This window comes from Oncorhynchus gorbuscha, linkage group LG20 (genome assembly GCF_021184085.1).
Source record: "Oncorhynchus gorbuscha isolate QuinsamMale2020 ecotype Even-year linkage group LG20, OgorEven_v1.0, whole genome shotgun sequence".
NCBI lineage: Eukaryota > Metazoa > Chordata > Actinopteri > Salmoniformes > Salmonidae > Oncorhynchus > Oncorhynchus gorbuscha.
Genome location: NC_060192.1, coordinates 35094647 through 35115453, shown reverse-complemented (window position 1 = coordinate 35115453; position 20807 = coordinate 35094647). Strand labels below are relative to the sequence as shown.

The 20807-nt window shown below is 44.0% G+C and overlaps 1 protein-coding gene across 1 annotated transcript; it reads right to left on the bottom strand.

Annotated features, from left to right (window-relative positions):
- Nucleotides 1-6462: 6462 nt before the first annotated feature.
- LOC124007450 (olfactory receptor 10A4-like) lies at nucleotides 6463-15541 on the bottom strand. The gene is made up of 6 exons (XM_046318023.1): nucleotides 15325-15541; nucleotides 14775-14952; nucleotides 9844-10008; nucleotides 9536-9674; nucleotides 7327-7475; nucleotides 6463-6708 (listed from the first exon to the last, which is right to left on the bottom strand). Exons 1-6 carry the CDS (start codon nucleotides 15539-15541, stop codon nucleotides 6573-6575), a joined length of 984 nt encoding a protein of 327 aa, XP_046173979.1. The 3' UTR covers nucleotides 6463-6572.
- Nucleotides 15542-20807: the final 5266 nt, after the last annotated feature.

The following is a 20807-nucleotide window of genomic DNA, read 5'->3' as shown; positions in this document are numbered from 1 at the left end:
TAGAGCCTCTTAGAGTTAGAGAGAGAGAGAGAGAGAGAGAGAGAGAGAGAGAGAGAGAGAGAGAGATAATAAGTGAGAGAGAGAGAGAGAGAGAGAGACACGAGAGAGAGAGAGATAGATACACGAGAGAGAGAGAGAGACACGAGAGAGAGAGATACACGAGAGAGAGAGAGAGAGAGAGAGAGAGAGAGAGATACACGAGAGAGAGAGATGCTGAAGACTCAGGAGGATCCCTCTTCATCCTTACCTCCCAGGTTAGAGAGAGAGAGACTGAGTGACATATAAAGTGACATATATATATATATAGACAGCGTATATACAAAGAGAGAGATCCATCTCTCCATCATGCTATATAGAGACCCTACATCCTCCATTCTTACTTCCACCTAAGACGGAGAGAGTAAGAGAGAGAGAGAGAGAAATATACATAAAAGAGAGAATCTGGTGACCCTCCATCTCTCCATTATTACCTCCACCTAAGATTGAGAGAGTAATAGAGAGATAGTTAGAGAGAGTTACATAAAAGAGAGAGATGTTGAAGACCCTGGAATATCTCGCTCTCTCACTCTCTCGCTCTCACTCTCTGTCCATCCTTACCTCCTTCCCAACCAGTGGCCCCAGAGGTGTGTGATGTTAGTCACTTTGTAACTCCCAACTTTATAGCCAACATGCCCTCTGACAAGACAGCCAACAGCCAATCAGAGACCTCCACCCTGGTGATGTCATCATTGTCACATTACTCATGATGTCGATTACGGAACATTTTCATCCCTGGCCACCCCTCTCTAGTGCTATGCATGTTCTCTCTATATTTTTGCGTACAAAAGTATGTGGACAGCCTTTCAAATTAGTGGATTTGGCTATTTCAGCCACACCCATTGCTGACAGGAGTATAAAATTGAGCACAGCCATGCAATCTCCACAGACAAACAGTAGAATTGGCTTACTGAAGAGCTCAGTGACTTTCAATGGGACACCGTCATAGGATGCTACCTTTCCAACAAGTCAGTTCGTCAACTTTCTGCCCCCGTGACCTGTAAGTGATGTTATTGTGAAGTGGAAAAATCTAGGAGCAACAACGGCTCAGCCACGAAGTGGAAGGCCATACAAACTCACAGAAGGGGACCGCCGGGTGCTGAAGTGTGTTAAAATAGTCCTTGGTTGCAACACTCACTACCGAGTTCAAAACTGCCTCTGGAAGCAACGACAACACAAGAACTGTTTGTCTTTTTTGATTGATTTTCCACCATAATCTGCAAATAAATTCATTAAAAATCCTACAATGTGATTTTCTGGAATTTTGTCTGTCATAGTTGAAGTGTACCTATGATGAAAATTACAGGCCTCTCTATGCTTGGAATCTTTTTGTAAGTGGGAGAACTTGCAAAACAATTGGTGGCTGACTAAATACTTTCTTGCCCCTGCTGTATATATCTTTTGACCATAAGGTGTATGTCATGGTTGTCTTCACTGTTGGAATTTCTGGTCAAAACACCTGAGGATTGATTCAAACAACGTTTTCCATGTTTCAGAGTTCATCCGAGTCTCTCTCTCAAAACGGAACGTTGTGTCCTTCTTTCTTTCTGTTTCTCCTCATTGAAACATCTGTTCTTTAAATTATTTTATTTGATCCCTTTGCTGGTTTTTGTGGATGGATACTTCTAAGAGCTATCCGATTTTCAAAGCAATGTTCTCATAGAATAAATGTTTCTGCGGTTGTCGGTATTCTCAATCACAGGTTTAAAACATTTCTAGCTGCAGACTAATAATTAGTATCTAAGATTTCTCTTATTCTGTAGGGATTGATGGTCTCAGAGTGTAACCATTGCCAGTCGTGTAGCCAATGCTCCACGTGGTTTGGTTTTCGAGTCTTGGTACTTAATTATTCGCAATCACAGCTCCAGCTGTGGGTTTGCTTAGTCTCTGTACTCAACCTGTGGCACCTTGGCGGACACCGAGGTATGCATAGTCTGAAGAGGATTTCCTCAGGAAGAGGTTTTATTCGTAACAATAGAAAAGCCGGGTCTATGACGCCAGATCATGTCTGTGCTCACGTGGGCGTGGCCGGTGACTAGTTCAACTTTACAGGGAACACAATTCTCTCAAAATTAAAGGTTAACATCACATTACATCAGTTCACAAATAGTTTCATCTTTACTCATTCATTTTATACAAGAATTAGATGCAAACACCATAATTGAGAAATGTACTCATTCAGAGACATAGTTATGTGTGTTTCATATCCTTCGGTAAGGTCACCAAATGAAACAAAATGGACCGGGTCATAGCTGGCTTCTCCACCGACCGTTTACACATTCTCCAGAATATGGATATTGTTCAGTTCTCAAATTCTGTGATGTAGAAGAAGTTCCTTTGTTCTACTGTGAAACTCACTCTCTCTATACTGCATTGCCAGGAGGAGAGAGTCTCCTTCAGGTATTTATGTCCTGAGATAACAGAACCTGGGTGTAGGAGCGAGTGAGAGAGAGGGACGCCATGATCTATACATAGGAAGGGCCACGTCATGACAGTCCCTCCTGGTGGTTTGGATCTTGTGATTATCCTGCAAGTTACAAATCAACATACAAGTTATGACCACGTGATGTCCTGTTTGTAGATCATCGTGAAGTCCCCCACTGGTGGTTGAACTTGGTAGGCTTCTCTGAATGTGGAGCAATCCACCACAAGGATGGGCAGTGGATGTCCATTTGGTGATCGCCGTTGCGATCCCCCTCTAGTGGTTTACTTTGGTAGGTTTCCTGGAAGCTGCAAAGTACCACAGGAATAGCCAGGGGATGTCCTGGTTGGTGATCGCCATTGTGGTCCCCCCCTCTGGTGTTTACCTTGGTAGGTTCTCTGACAGCGGGACAGGCCATTACAAGGATGGGCAGTGGATGTCCGGATTTGGGATTGCTGTTCCGGACCCGTTGCCTGGTCGTCCAGACTGGAAGATCTGGGCAGTAACTTAATCAGATGTTAACAGCGCATGCACACTCACAAAATGTATATAATTACATCCATTCCCCAATGAAGTGGCTTTGTGGCACTAAGTGATGGTTGTATGTGGACTTTGTTTATGGCTCTATCACTTCCTAAGTGTCAAAGGAACTGAACTGAATAGGAATGAAAGCATAAACAACCAAAATCATCTAATTGGACTGAATTCTATATACAACCAAGGTCCTGGCAAAATGACTATCATGGCATTGTCTTTAATGTCATGTCTCGGGTTTTCCATCTTGGTGTGTTGCTTAGGCACTAAGTTGATAACTATATGATAAGTCTACAGCCATAAGGCGCTAGTTTTGGGTAGTCTACAGGGATGACCTATGGACTTCTGGAAAGAAAACTGGTGAGTGCTGTAGCTGTAGGGTCAAAGGCCTCAAAGTAAATGTTCAACTTTACTAAGGCTGGTATTTTGCTCGGACCCTTAAGTGATCCTAATATAAATCCTAATTGGATGTTCCGTTGTACATTTGCGTTTATGCTTACAAGTTGCGTTTATATATACTATATTATATAATATATATAATACTATATATAATAATATATAATATATATATAATACTATATTATACTAGTATCCTGGTAGACTACAACTTGTTCAGAATGAGTCTGATGTAATCAGGTCATTTTCAGGTCAATGCTTTGAGGTCATTCAGAATTGGTGTCGAATTGGTGTCTGTTGTGGTTTTACTACAAGTTATTACATCTTCCACTATTTTGGTGGCGATAGGTATGTGGCGATAATTTTGAAGAAGTCTATTTCATAACTATGTTATCCATGGAGGAGCTAACCTCACAACGGAAGTACTCTATTTGCATTGTGTGCCTCCCCCCCATCTCCCCTTTCTACGCTGCTGCTACTCTCTGTTTATCATATATGCATAGCGTCATGACATGGCCCTCTTTGGGTATAGCGTGCCCCCCCCCCTCTCTCTCTCCTACACCCAGGCTGCTGTTATCTCAGGTCATAAATTCCTGGAGGAGATTCTTCCTCATGGCCAGACAGTATAGAGAGAGAGTGAGTTTTCATAGAGAGAACAAAGGAACTTCTTGCACCTCACAGAATTTGAGAACTGAACAATATTCATGTTCTGGAGAAAATATAAACGGTCGGTGAAATAGCTAGCTATGAACTGGTCCGTTTGGTACAATTTTGTAAAACTCATGAGAGACAATACAGCCACATTACCATAACTCTGTTTATACAATAGTCTCAGTTGTGAGGCTTTCATCTAATTGTTGTATAAATTGTTCTAATTGTTGTATAAAATACCCTCTGGAGTTTAACTAAATCATTGATCCACCCCATGAGCACATTCATTGAGAGGGCTGAGGTTTGAGCCCAGACCAGCTTACCTCGATAACCGAGAGGGCTAATGTTTGAGTAGATTTCTGAAATCTTAACCATACCACGTGGTTAAACTCTGAGACTATCGATCCGACAGAATAAGAGCTACTCTTCGAAAATAATTACTAGTCTGCAGCTATGAATTATGTACCCGTGAACGCGAAGGCCGACAACCGCCGAAACATCGATTCTATAACAACATTGCTGAATGTTACTCTGAACTATCCATTCTAACCACGACAGAGAGAGAGAGAGGGCGGACAAACTCTCCAACAGAAACAAACTTTCAACAGAGATCAGACTGAGCGTAAATATATATATATATATTGATTGCAATTATTCCTGAATGAGCGAGCATTCATGTGCAAAGGAGTAGCATTTCAATTGTTATAATTATCAACTTTGTAGTGACTCTTTTGTCTTTCACGGCCTTCTCAGTCCCCGCCATGCCGGTTTAGCCCACTAGGGTACATTCCCCTATCATTTCCTTCTAACCATATCTATTTGTTTGTTTGTGTGTGCATTTCTGTGATTATTTAGTTAGTTAACCTGTTGCGACGAGCAATCCCTTATCCGGGAGCGTAATTATAGCCTCAAGCTCATTACCATAACGCAACGTTAACTATTCATGAAAATCGCAAAAGAAATGAAATAAATATATTGGCTCACAAGCTTAGCCTTTTGTTAACAACACTGTCATCTCAGATTTTCAAAAAATGCTTTTCAACCATAGCTACACAAGCATTTGTGTAAGAGTATTGATAGCTAGCATAGCATTAAGCCTAGCATTCAGCAGGCAACATTTTCACAAAAACAAGAAAAGCATTCAAATAAAATAATTTACCTTTGAAGAACTTCGGATGTTTTCAATGAGGAGACTCTCAGTTAGATAGCAAATGTTCAGTTTTTCCAAAAATATTATTTGTGTAGGAGAAATCGCTCCGTTTTGTTCATCACGTTTGGCTAAGAAAAAACCCCCAAAATTCAGTCATTACAACGCAAACTTTTTTCCAAATTAACTCCATAATATCGACAGAAACATGGCAAACATTGTTTAGAATCAAACCTCAAGGTGTTTTTCACATATCTATTCGATGATAAGTCACTCGTTGCAGTTTGGTTTCTCCTCTGTTCAAAATGGAAAAATACACGCACCCTGGAGATTACGCAATAGTTTTGACGGAGGACACCGAGCGGACACCTGGTAAATGTAGTCTCTTATGGTCAATTTTCCAATGATATGCCTACAAATACGTCACAATGCTGCAAACACCTTGGGGAAACGACAGAAAGTGTAGGCTCATTGCTTGCGCATTCACAGCCATATAAGGAGACATTGGAACACAGCCCCTCCAAAAATCTGGCTCACCTCCTGTATGAAATTTCATCTTGGTTTCGCCTGTAGCATTAGTTCTGTGGCACTCACAGACAATATCTTTGCAGTTTTGGAAACATCAGAGTGTTTTCCTTCCAAAGCTGTCAATTATATGCATAGTCGAGCATCTGTTCGTGACAAAATATCTTGTTTAAAACGGGAACGTTTTTAATCCAAAAATGAAATACTGCCCCCAGAGGTTCAAGAGGTTAATAAATAAATGATTGAGACAATTGATGTATGGATGACTCATAGTGAAGACTGGGTTCATGCAGATAACAAACAAAAATAATAATTCATTAATTAGAAGACTAAATTATCAGTAAAACACGCTTTTAATTTGGTTCTGATTGGGCACGGCCTTTGAACTAAGGTCATGAGACATTTATAAATTATAATCTTCAAGAATCCACGGCTAATATATGATTAATTTCAAAGTAAAATAATGATGTACCAATTATGGATTGCCCCTTTAAGGGTTAAACTGCAGGTATGAAAACGTATCAAATGTGATTTGATGACATCAGTCTTATTTGAGTGATGTGACATTTCAAATGAAGATGATTGTTGCTGTCTGAATGTGGTGTAGTCTCTTCTTTCACAGCACATTCAGTATATGGGAACAAAAACAAACTACCAGACAGCAAAAACAAGTGTGAAAGTTTATTGTCTACCATATTGAATAATGAAATTTAAAAAACATATCAGATCTGGGGCTCATCACCTGCATGACCAGATGACGTATCGGCCAATGGCTTCCTTCATAGGTGAGAGAACAGGAGATGTATGAAGTCATAATGCCTCCTGTGTGTTTTTATAAGCGGCAGGCTGCCTGAGTGCCTGTCAGCAGGCTATGGGGTGGATGCAGGGTTTGTGATGTGCGTTGGACTGCCCTCGGTTGGCCCACTTGGCCAGGAAAGCCCTGATCTCCTTGGTGCGGATGCAGTAGATGAAGGGGTTGACTAGGGGTGGCAGCAGACTGTAGAATAAGAAGAATACTTTATTAACACACACACACACACACACACACACACACACACACACACACACACACACACACACACACACACACACACACACACACACACACACACACACACACACACACACACACACACACACACACACACACACACACACACACACACACACACACACACACACTTCCACCGACCCTTGATGCCAGGTGGGAGAGGGGAGAGGGCAAGAAAGGGACAGGAGGGGAGACAGGAATGAAGGGGAGGGGGAGAGGGACAGGACGGGAGAGGAGAGGGAGAAGGGGACAGGAGGGGAGGGAAGAAAGGGAGAGAGAGACAGGAATGAAGGGGAGGGGGAGAAACAGACAGGAAGGGGGGAGAGGGGGACATAAGGGGAAAAGAAGGAAGACAGGGACAGGAGGGGTTTAGTTCAGATGGGGAAGCCCCTGGATGGATAGCTGTTTTTTGAATAAGTGCTTTTGTCAAGGCAACAACGGCAGTGGTAGTAATGATCTGACAAAATAGCCAGATCATTCCACACTTTTGCATCGCCCGGCCCGGGACATGAACTAGCAATCTTTGGGTTACCAGCCCACCTCTCTAATCTGTGGTCTACCTACCTGGAGAAAATGGCGAGGCTGATGCGGAGGTCAGGGGTCGTGGTCAGGTTGGGGATGTAGGGTGTAGCGTTCACTATGAAGCGGGGGATGTAGTAAATAAGGATGATACAGCCCTGAGTAGCACAGGTAGAGAAGGTCTTCATCCTGCCCTGGGTTAGAGAGGGGAAAGTAGTGGGTTAGAGGAAAGGTTTAGTTTAGATAAGAATGATACAGCCCTGAGTAGCACAGGTAGAGAAGGTATTCATCCTGCCCTGGGTTAGAGAGGGGAGAGTAGTGGGTTAGAGGAAAGGTTTAGTTTAGATAAGAATGATATAGCCCTGAGTAGCACAGGTAGAGAAGGTCTTCATCCTGCCCTGGGTTAGAGAGGGGAGAGTAGTGGGTTAGAGGAAAGGTTTAGTTTAGATAAGAATGATACAGCCCTGAGTAGCACAGGTAGAGAAGGTCTTCACCCTGCCCTGGGTTAGAGAGGGGAGAGTAGTGGGTTAGCGGAAAGGTTTAGTTTAGATAAGAATGATACAGCCCTGAGGAGCAGGTAGAGAAGGTCTTCATCCTGCCCTGGGTTAGAGAGAGGAAAGTGTTCTCAGTGGGTTAGGGTTAGTAGAGAGAGTAGTTCAAATTAAGGACAGAGACAGGACAGGACAAGCAATGTGTGATGTAAAGTTGAAATGGTGAACCTGGCAGTCCAGGTTTAATGCAGAGGAGGCTCCTCAGATGAGGATTGGGAGGAACATACTCCCTCAGTTAATTTCTAAAAATAAAATAGTGAAACATAAAAAAAGTTATAATTTTTAGATACAACTGAAGTAAATATATTCACGTCAGCAAATATTTGATTACAGCACACTGTTTTGAAATGAAGGTCTACAGTAGCCTTAACAACACTTTGTAGGGTAGCACGGAGGATGGCTAGTTTCCGTCCTCCTTCGGGGTACATTGACATCAATACAAAATCTAGGAGGCTCATGGTTCTCACCTCCTTCCATGGAGTTACACAGTAATTATGACAACTCCTGGAGGACGTCCTCTTGCAGCATGAACTGACATTGTCCACCAAATCAAAGGATCAGAGAATGAATCTAGTTCTGAAAGCATAAGCTACAGCTAGCGAGCACCGCAGTGCATAACATGTGGTGAGTAGTTAACTCAAAGAGAAAGAAAGAAAAATCTTGAGCAATTTTGAACAAATGAAGGAGAAGCAAGAGAGAGCTAGCTATATCTCATTGTATTTTTTTCACTTTCATTTACTTAGCTAGAAAATTAAGCTAGCTACTTTAGCCTACTCAAAACCCAGCACAAACAAAGAGAGATGGTATGTTAGCTAGCTGGCTATGGCTATCCAACACTGGAACGCTTCCATGTCAAGGTAAGCTTTTGATCTTATTAATTTATCGCTACAGGGTTCCACCGATGTAACTGCTAAACTGCTTGCTGACTGTAGACTGTAGTGCATGATTGCAGCGGGTTTACTAACACGTGAAATCTAGTAGCTATGTTGACTATGACATTAGCTAATATGGTGACAAGGATGCAGGCGGTGTGTAGCAGTTAGCGGTTATGAAATGAAGGGTGGCTTGAAAGCAAAGTGATCATGCTGTTTGTATGTGGCTGCTATGAAAGTGATCTGTGTTTGCGTGTGATCAGGGATGTATTCATTATGTAGATTCTGTTGAAAAATATACATTAAATGGAAGCAAACAGGATGAAATGGGGATAAGCATACCTGAATTTGTCCAATAGAAACTCTCGTTTACAACAGTTGGACTAATGATTACACCCTAGATCAACTAGACGCAGGCAAGAGTGCAAGGTGGTATTGAATGTCACTGTCAGCTTGATTACTCCAATTTTTCTCTCGACCTGTGTAAACTTTCATTCATAGGCTATGTGGTAGCAACCTCCTGTTGGGTATAGGGAGAATTAGAGTATCATGTGTAGTAGCCTAAACCTATTGATGTTACGTTGAGCTCGTAATAGAAATAAGACCATGCTCATAAACATTTAGCGGTGGGGTCACCTCCTCCTCACACATCCCTCCTCACACACCCCTCCTTACCCCTCCTCCCAACCAGCCCCCCCTGCACCCCACACCCCTCCTTACCCCTCCTCACACACACCTCCTCCCAACCAGCCCCCTGCACCCCACACCCTTCCTCCCACTCAGCCTCCCTGCACACCCCACCCCCACACTCCACACCTCCAGAATTCTGACCTGTGCGTTAGCCATGCGCATCACTGTGAAGAGGATGTTGACGTAGGAGAAGACGATGAAGCCAAAGGGGAGAAAGAGAACGACCATGGCTAGTGAGAAGGATAGTCTGCTCTGGGACGAGATGTCAGCACACGACAGCCTGTTGAGTGAGTGAGTGAGTGGTTGATTGGTTGACTGAATTTATTTGATATTTAAAAAAAAATACATATACTGTATGCACATCAAGTATAATACAGTAAAGTCACAATGGAGTCAAAAGTAGTGCACTTTAAAGTGAATAGGGAGCAAATTGGGATTCGGGCACTGACTGGTTGAGAGACGTGGTGTCGCAGTAGCAGTGGTTGATGCGGTTGGACCCACAGAAAGGCATCTGGGATGACTGGATGGTGGTGATGGCTGGAGATATCATGGCTGACACCCAGGACAGGGCTGTTAGGAGAGACATGGTCCTGTTGGTCATCAGCTCTGTGTACCTGGTAGAGAGGGAGGGAGGCAGGGAGGGAGGGAGGGATGGGGAAGGTGAGAGGGGTGGAAGAGGGGGGAGAAGGGGGAGAGATGGGTGGGATATGGGGTGAGAAAGAGAGAAAAAGACAGAGAGTTATCTGTGAGTTGTCTGCTGTAAAAGGTTGGTCGTTATCATATGAACACCTGAGAGGGAAATACAGATAGTTACAGGTAGATATATCTACAGGAGACTGAACAAGAATATAAATGCAAAATGCAACAATTTCTAAAATGTTACTGAGTTTCAGTTCATGTCAGGAAATAAATAAATTAGGCCCTAATCTCTGCTTTTCACATGTCTGGTTAGGAGTGCAGCCTTGGGGGGGCATGGGCCCACCCATTTGGGAGCCAGCCATTTTTCCCCACAAAAGGGCTTTATTACAGACAGAAATACTCCTCAGTTTCATCCGTTGTCCAGGTGGCTGGTCTCAGACGATCTCGCAGGTGAAGAAGCTGGATGTGGAGGTCCTGGGCTGGCGTGGTTACACCTGGTCTGCGGTTGTGAGGACGGTTGGACGTATTGCCAAATTCTCTAAAACATCTTTGGAGGTGGTTTATGGTTTAATAACAATCAATTCTATGGCAACAGCTCTGGTGTAAATTCCTGCAGTCAGCACGTCAATTGCACACTCCCTCAAAACTTGAGACATCTGTGGTATTGTGCTGTGTGACAAAGCTGCACATCATAGAGTGGCCTTATATTGTCCCCAGCACAATATGCACCTGTGTAATGATCATGCTGTTTAATCAGCTTCCTGATATGCCACACCTGTCAGGTGGATGGACTATATCTGCAAATTATAAATGGTCACCAAATGGAATGTAAACACATTTGTGCACAAAATATGAGAGATAAGCTTTTTGTGCGCGCTCTCCATAGCCGATGTGAGCAAGACCTTTAAACAGCTCAACATTCATAAGGCTGCGGGGCCAGACGGATTACCAGAATGTGTACTCAGAGCATGCACGGACCAACTGGCAAGTGTCTTCACTGACATTTCCAACCTCTCCCTGACCGAGTCTGCAATACCTACATGTTTCAAGCAGATCACTGTAGTCCATGTGATCAAGAAAGCAAATGTAACCTGACCTGCCTAAATGACTACCACCCCGTAGCACTTATGCCGGTAGCCAAGAAGTGCTTTGAAAGGCTGGTCATGACTCACATCAACATCATCATCTAAGAAACCCTAGACCCACTCCAATTCACGTACTGCCCCAACAGATCCACAGATTACGCAATCTCAATCACACTCCACACTGCCCTTTCCCACCTGGACAAAGGAACATCTATGTGAGAAGGTTGTTCTTTGACTACAACTCAGCGTTCAACACCACAGTGCTCACAAAGCTCATCACTAAAGCTAATGGCCCTGGGACTAAATACCTCGTTCTGAAACTGGGTCCTGGACTGTCGCCCCGCAGATTGTAAGGGTAGGCAACAACACATCTGCTATGCTGATCCTCAACACTGGGGCCCCTCAGGGGTGCGTGCTTAGTCCCCTCCTGTTTACCTATGACTGCATGGCCAAGCACGACTCGAAAACCATCATTCAAATCAAATCAAGTCAAATGTATTTATATAGCCCTTCGTACATCAGCTGATATCTCAAAGTGCTGTACAGAAACCCAGCCTAAAACCCCAAACAGCAAGCAATGCAGGCGTAGAAGCATGGTGGCTAGGAAAAACTCCCTAGAAAGGCCAAAACCTAGGAAGAAACCTAGAGAGGAACCAGGCTATGTGGGGTGACCAGTCCTCTTCTGGCTGTGCCGGGTGGAGATTATAACAGAACATGGCCAAGATGTTCAAATGTTCATAAATGACCAGCATGGTCGAATAATAATAAGGCAGAACAGTTGAAACTGGAGCAGCAGCATGGCCAGGTGGACTGGGGACAGCAAGGAGTCTTCATGTCAGGTAGTCACGAGGCATGGTCCTAGGGCTCAGGTCCTCCAAGAGAGAGAAAGATAGAGAGAAAGAGAGAATTAGAGAGAGCACACTTAAATTCACACGGGACACCGAATAGGACAGGAGAAGTACTCCAGATATAACAAACTGACCCTAGCCCCCTGACACATAAACTACTGCAGCATAAATACTAGAGGCTGAGATCATTAAGTTTGCTGACGACACAACAATGGTAGGTCTGATAACCAACAACGATGAGACAGCCTATAGGGAGGAGGTCAGAGACCTGGTCGTGTCTTGCCAAGACAACAACCTATCCCTCAATATGAGCAAGACAAAGGAGTGGATCATGGACTACAGAAAAAGGAGGGCTGAACAGGCCCCCATCAACATTGACGGGGCTGTAGTGGAGCGGGTTGAGAGTTACAAGATCCGTGGTGTCCACATCACCAACAAACTAACAATGAAAACTAAAAAAATAAATAACTAACATGGTCCAAACACAACAAGACAGTTGTGAAGAGGGCACACCAACAACTTTCCCCTTCAGGAGACTGAAAAGATTTGGCTTGGGTCCCCAGATCGTCAAAAATTTCTACAGCTGTACCATCGAGAGCATGGTTGCATCACCTCCTGGTATGGCAAATGCTCGGCATCTACCCGTAAGGTGCTTGAGAGGGTAGTGTGTACGGCCCAGTATATCACTGCGGCCAAGCTTCCTGCCATCCAGGACCTCCATACCAGGCAGTGTCAGAGGAACCCCTAATATTGTCAAAAACTCCAGCCACCTTAGTCATAGACAGTTTTCTCTGCTACCGCATGACTAGAGATATCAGAACGCAGAAGTCTAGGTCCAAGAGGCTTCAAAACAGCTTCTACCCCCAAGCCATAAGACTGAACATCCAATGAAATGACAACTTAGACTATTTGCACTGCCCCCCCCCTCTTTTTCACTGCTGCTACTCTCTGTCATTATCTATGAATAGTCACTTTAATAACTCTCCTTAAATGTACATATTACCTCAATTACCTTGACAAACCGGTGCCCCCGCTCACTGACTCTGTACCGGTACCCCCTGTATATAGCCTTGCTATTGTTATTTTACTGCTGCTCTTTAATTATTTTTTTTCGGTTAAATTATTATTTATTTTTTAAACTGCATTGTTGATTAAGGGCTTGTAAGTAATAATTGTATTCGGATAAATACAATTTGATTTGATTTGAATGATGAGACTCTCATGAACAAGATGGTGTTTTTCGTCTTGGGACTAGTCTTGAAGTCGGTACAGCCGATCTGCCAACTTCTGTCTTTAGGGGGTGAACAGTTTGGGCTACACACTAATCTGTGTAAAGGGGAGACTCTCAGGAACATGTACATGTCAGACTTTTGTGAAGGTCCCCTGGTGTTCTTTGTTATGTCTTTGTTTTAGTATGGTCAGGGCGTGAGTTGGGTGGGCAGTTTATGTTCGTTTTTCTAGGTTGTGTTTATGTGTTTGGCCTGGTATGGTTCTCAATCAGAGGCAGGTGTCGTTAGTTGTCTCGGATTGAGAATCATACTTAGGTAGCCTTTTCCCACCTGTGTTTTGTGGGTGATTATTTTCTGTTCTGGTGTTTTGCTTCACCGTACAGGACTGTTTGTTTATCGTTTTATTGTTTTTGTTCAGTGTTCAGTATTCTTATTAAAACCTTATGGACACTTACCACGCTGCGAATTGGTCCTCCTCTTCTTCCACCCACAACGAACGTTACGGAATCACCCACCACCAAAGTACCAAGCAGCGTGGCAAGGAGCAGCGCTATCTGGAGGAGGTGACAACATGGGACGAGATAGAAAGGTGGTCGGTCGACCCAGGGAGAGTGCCGGAGCCCGCCTGGGATTCTCTGGAACAGTGCGAGGAGGGATACCGGAGAATGGAGTTGGCACGGCGGTCAAGGAAGCCCGAGAGGCAGCCCCAAAAATGTATTAGAGGGGGAGCACAGAGAGTGTGGCTAAGTCAGGTAGGAAACCTGAGCCAACTCCCCGTGCTTACCGTGGAGAGAGGTGGACCAGGCAGGCACTGTGTTATGCCGTGAGGCGCACGGTGTCCCCGGTGCACAGGCATAGCCCGGTGCGTTACATCGCAGCGCCTCGAATCGGCCGGACTAGAGTGGGCATCGAGCCAGGTGACATGAAGCCGGCTCAGCGCATCTGGGGTTGTACAGGCTCGGTGCTCGAGACCTCCAGTGCGCCTCAACGATCCGGTCTATCCAGTGCCTCCTCCACGCACCAGGCCTCTGGTGGCAGCCCCACGCACCAGGCTGTCTCTCCGTCTCCTTCCTCCAGAGTCTCCCTCCTGCCCAGCGCTGCCAGAGTCTCCCTCCTGTCCAGCGCTGCCAGAGTCTCCCCTCTGTCCTGAGCTGCCAGAGTCGCCCGTCTGTCCTGAGCTGCCAGAGTCGCCCGTCTGTCCTGAGCTGCCAGAGCTGCCCGTCTGTCCTGAGCTGCCAGAGCCGCCCGTCTGTCCTGAGCTGCCAGATTCGCCCGTCTGTCCTGAGCTGCTAGTGTCGCCCGTCTGTCCTGAGCTGCCAGAGCCGCCCGCCAATAAGGAGCTGCCAGAGCCGTCTGTCAGTCAGTAGCTACCAGAGTCGCCCACCACTCCGGCGCTGTCGGAGTCGCCTTTCACGCCGGCGCTGCCGGATTCTCCCGCCTATCCGGCGCTGCTGGAATATCTGACAGATAGCCAGGTATATGTCCATAGCCATGGTCATCATGATGAGAGAGTTAGGGTTAGGGTTAGGGTAAGGGTTAGGGTAAGGGTTAGGGTTAGGGTTAGGTAGATCTATGTTACCTGAGAGGGAAGCAGATAGCCAGGTATTTGTCCATAGCCATGGTCATCATGATGAGAGAGGTGAGTGCTCCAAAGTAGTGGATGAATTGTTTCTGTATCAGACACAGAAAGAAAGAGATGCCAGCGTCGTCCCACCAGTACCGAGCTATCACTTTGGGAAGGGCCACCGTGCAGAAGCCTGCGATATGGACAAGCAGCACAAAATTTCAAAATTTAAATAAATATAAATCAATTGATTAGTACATTTTTTGGTGCTATGCAGATTGAAGAAGAGGCCACACATTTGAACAGGCAGTTTTCTGGTCACATGTTTTAACAGGATAACAGGATAACCTCAGGCTGATTATCTTACCTATATCTGACAGAACCAGGCTGAGTATCTTACCTATATCTGACAGAACCAGGCTGAGTATCTTACCTATATCTGACAGAACCAGGCTGAGTATCTTACCTATATCTGACAGAGCCAGACTGAGTATCTTACCTATATCTGACAGAACCAGGCTGGGTATCTTACCTATATCTGACAGAACCAGGCTGAGTATCTTACCTATATCTGACAGAGCCAGGCTGAGCATGATGATGTACATGGGTTTCTGCAGGCTGCGCTCCAGGGCAAACAGCACCACCAGCAGGATGTTCCCCACCACCGTGATCACATAGATGAAGAAGAAGAACCAGGCCACCAGCTGGTAGAAGGATGGATGGAGCCCCGGGAAGCCCACGATCACAAACACTGACACACGCGTGTAGTTGCTTGGGAGCATACTGTATGGGGAGAGAATAGTATGGGACGATCCCACTTCTGCCACCAATGTACTGAGGAGAGAATAGTATGGAGCGATCCCAGGGGCGTCATGCATTCTAAAAATCTGAGGGGGCACAAAGTACTTGGGGGTGATCTGGAGGGGTGCTAGATTTCTTTATTTTTCAAACACCTGAAACAGCTTTTTCCTACAATCTAGAGCCATAATAATTTCTCTGCATATCTAAGCATACCTCTTGAGCTGTCTGTTTCCTCACTGGTGGTTATATTTATAAAGAAACAACATATGCTTCTTTCCATCTCTGCTAAAATCTATGTAGAAGATTGAAAGGAATGTGATTCTTATTCAGCACATCATTTAGTTATTACTTGCTTTTCTAAAGTGTATCACCCTTGGCAGCAGGCATGCCAGCTAAGATAGTTACACAAGCTAGCTACTCTAACTTGATTGTTAGCCTGACATGGCTTCTTGGTAGCTTATTATCAGGTTGGAAAATCTGTGCCAGCTAAAGCCAACTTCGTAACATTGGTAGGTGGTATTAAAAAGAAACAACAACGACAATGAATAAAAACACAAATTATTATAATAATTATTACTACAGGACAAATCCTGAGGGTGCCCTGTGGCCCTGTGGCCCCTATGATGCCTCTGATCCCACTGCTGCCACCAATGTACTGAGGAGAGAATGATTGACAATACAACTCCATTATGATAAAGAACATGCCATGGACCGACGGGTAGCCTAGTGGTTAAGAGGTTGTGCCAGTAATCGTAAAGGTTTACCGAGTTGAACCCTCTAGCTGACTAGGTGAAACGTCTGTCGATGTGCCCTTGAGCAAAGCACTTATCCCTAATTGTTCCGGTAAGTCGCTCTGGATAAGAGTGCCTGCTAAAATGTAAATGTAATTATGATAGACAATACACCATTGTTATGATAGACAATACAACATCATTATAATAGAGATTACAACATCATTATGATAGAGAATACACCAGACACAAGTTTAACTTGTACCTGAAAAAGGGGATAACAGTTACTGAAGGATGTTTGCTTGATTAAACAGTTAAAAAAGACCTTACAGTGTAATAACATGTATAATATAACATTACAGTATAACAACATGTATAATATAACATTACAGTATAATAACATGTAGAATCTAAAAGAACATAGTCATAACATAACAAACATTATAATGATAACATATAGATGTACCTCTCTTTCTGATGGTGGCCAGAGAATGGAGTTGCCTTCACACACGTTCTGATTTAAATACTATCGACAGGGGCTCCATCCTAAAGAGGGAGTGTGTGTGTGTGTGTGTGTGTGTGTGAGTGTGTGTGTGTGTGTGTGTGTGTGTGTGTGTGTGTGTGTGTGTGTGTGTGTGTGTGTGTGTGTGTGTGTGTGTGTGTGTGTGTGTGTGTGTGTGTGTGTGTGTGTGTGTGTGTGATACTCTTACTGTACAGAATGGGGATAATTCTGTGACTGGTACAGTAGGTGCCTTCTCTGAAGTTACAGTCCATGCCTCCTCTCCCATTACAAGAAATGCATGTGTGTTGGTTTGTTTATGTGTGTGTGTGTGGGTGCGCGCGCGTGTGTGTGTGCGCGCGTGTGTGTGTTTGGTAAATATCTGATTCCTTGACCGTGTAGATTATGTACATGCATTGTATAATGCTAACATGAATAGTCCCTGTAAAATAGTCATATTCAAAGTTGAGGTCACAACCCAAATTGCAGTGGGGTTGCCAAAATATACTGAACAAAAATATAAACACAACATGTAAAGTGTTGGTCCCATGTTTCATGAGCTGAAATAAAAGATCACGGAAATTTTCAATACGCACAAAAAGCTTATTTCTCTCAAATGTTGTGCACAAATTTTGAGGGAGCAGGAAAGCCCACCAGAGCTCTTACCAGACAATCTAATGTTAATTTCTCTACCATAAGCCACCTCAAATGTCGCTTTAGAGAATTTTACAATACGTCCAATCGGCATCACAACTGCAGATCACATGTACAGTGTTGTCTGGGCGAGCGGTTGGCTGATGTCAACGTTGTGAACAGAGTGCCCCATGGTGGCGGTGGGGTTATGATATGGGCAGGCATAAGCTACGGACAACGAACACAATTGCATTTTATCGATGACAATTTGAATGCATAGAGACTAGATTCCAAAAACGCTTTTCGGCGAAAGCATAAGAAGCTATTATCTGATGATAGCACCAGTAGTAAACAAAGGGGTTAGCATATTTCAACCCTGCAGGCGCTACAGAAAACGATGAAATAAAATATAAAACAGGCATTACCTTTGACGAGCTTCTTTTGTTGGCACTCCAATATGTCCCATAAACATCACAATTGGTCCTTTTGTTCGATTAATTCCCTCCATATATATCCAAAATGTCCATTTATAAAGAGCGTTTGATCCAGAAAAAAATAGCTTACAAAAAACGCAACGTCACTACAAAATATTTCAAAAGTTGCCTATAAACTTTGCCAAAATATTTCAAACTACTTTTGTAATACAACTTTAGGTATTTTTAAACGTTAATAATCGATCAAACTGTAGACAGGGCAATCTGTGTTCAATACAGGAATGAAAACAAACCAGCGCAGCTTTTCTTGTCTTGCACAACTCACAAAAGTGTTACCCAGTTCCTAGTTGGCCTACGTCTTCATTGCACAAAGGAATAACCTCAACCAAATTCCAAAGACTGGTGACATCCAGTGGAAGCGGTAGGAACTGAAAACAGGTTCCTAAGAAATATCCCTTGGCAATGACAGGCAGGGAACAGAGAGACAAAAAAATACAAATCTGAACAGTTAGTCCTCGGGGTTTTGCCTGCTACATAAGTTCTGTTATACTCACAGACATGATTCAAACAGTTTTAGAAACTTCAGCGTGTTTTCTATCCAAATCAATGAATAATATGCATATCTTATATTCCTGGCATGAGTAGCAGGAAGTTGAAATTGGGCACACTCTCCATCCAAAAGTGAAAATTCTGCCCCCTAGCCCCAAGAGGTTAATTAATGTGTTTGAGCAAATACCGTGTTGTGAATTGCTATCATGAAACTGGCTCTCACGAGGACCACTACAGGAAAGGAAGACCCAGTGTTACCTCTGCTGCAGAGTATAAGTTCATTAGAGTTACCGGCCTCAGAAATTGCAGGCCAAATAAATGCTTCACATTGTTCATCTCAACATGGTCGAATTGCTGCAAAGAAACCACTACTAAAGGACATAATTAAGAAGAAGAGACTTGATTTGGCCAAGAAACACAAGGAATGGACATTAGACCAATGGAAATCTGATATTTTTGGTTCCAACTGCCGTGTCTTTGTGAGACACAGAGTAGGTGAACGGATGATCTCCGCATGTGCTGTTTCCACCGTGAAGCATGGAGGAGGAGGTGTGATGGTGTGGGGGTGCTTTGCTGGTGATACTGTCAGTGATTTATTTAGAATTCAAGGCATACTTAACCAGGATGTCTACCACAGCATTCTGCAGTGATACGTCATCCCATCTGGTTTACGATTAGTGGGACTATCAATTGTTTTTCAACCGGACTCTGACCCAACACACCTCCAGGTGATGTAATGGCTATTTGACAAAGAGGGAGAGTGATGGAGTGCTGCATCAGATGACCTGGCCTCCACAATGACCCGACCACAACCCAATTGAGCTGGTTTAGGATAAGTTGGACCCCAGAGTGAAGGAAAAAGCAGTCAACAAGTGCTCAGCATATGTGGAAACTCCTTCAAGATTATTGGAAAAGCATTCCAGGTGAAGCTGTTTGAGAGAACGCCAAGTGCGTGCAAAACTGTCATCAAGGCAAATGGTGGCTACTTTGAAGAATGTCAAATGTCAAATATATTTGAATTTGTTTAACACTTTTTTGGTTACTACATGATTCCATATGTGTTATGTCATAGTATTGATGTCTTCTCTATTATTATACAATGTAGTAAATAGTAAAAATACAAAAAAACTAGAATGAGTAGGTGTGTCCAAACTTTTGACTGGTACAGTATATATTTACAGTGCATTCGGAAAGTATTCAGACCCCTTGACTTTTTCCATATTTTCTTAAGTTACAGCCAAATATATCATCATACACACAATACCCCATTTCAGCCAACATTTTGGGAAATTTAGTAAAAATATTTAAAAAACGAAATAATGTATTTACACAAGTATTCAGACCCTTTACTCAGTAATTTGTTGAAGCACCTATGGCAGTGATTACAGCCTCAAGTCTTATTGGTTATGACGCTACAAGCTTGGCACACCTGTATTTGGGGAGTTTCTCCCATTCTTCTCTGCAGATCCTCTCAAACTCTGTCAGATTGGATGGGGAGTATCGCTGCAGAGCTATTTTCGGGTCTCTCCAGAGATGTACGATCGGGTTCAAGTCCGGGCTCTGGCTGGGCCACTCAAGAACATAGGATATTTGTCCTGTTGGAAGGTGAACCTTCACCCCCAGTTTGTGGTCCTGAGCGCTGTGGAGCAGGTTTTTATCAAGGATCTCTCTGTACTTTTCTCTGTTCATCTTTCCCTCGATCCTGACTAGTCCACCAGTCCCTGCCGCTGAAAACCATCCCCACAGCATGATGCCACCACCGCCATGCTTCACCGTAGGGATGCTGCCAGGTTTCCTCCAGACGTGATGCTTGACATTCAGGCCAAAGAGTTGAATCTTGGTTTCAGCAGACCAGAGAATGTTGTTTATCATGGTCTGAGAGTCCTTTGGGTGCCTTTTGGCAAACTCCAAACTGGTTGTCATGTACCTTTTACTGAGGAGTGGCTTCCGTCTGGCCACTCTACCATAAAGGCCTGATTGATGGAGTGTTGCAGAGATTGTTGTCGTTCTGGAAGGTTCTCCCATCTCTACAGAGTAATTCTGGAGCTCTGTCAGAGTGACCATCAGGTTCTTGGTCACCTCTCTGACCAAGAGCCTTCTACCCCTATTGCTCAGTTTGGCCAGGTGGCCAGCTCTAGGAAAAGTCTTGGTGGTTCCAAACGTCTTCCATTTAAGAATGATGGAGACCACTGCGTTCTTGGGGACCATTAATGCATAAATGTTTTGGTACCATTCCCGAGATCTGTGCCTTGACACAATCCTGTCTCAGAACTCTACGGACAATTCCTTTGACCTCTTGGCTTGGTTTTTGCTCTGACGTGCACTGTCAACTGTGGGACTTGATGTAGACAGGTGTGTGCCTTTCCAAATCATGTCCAATCAATTGAATTTACCACAGGTG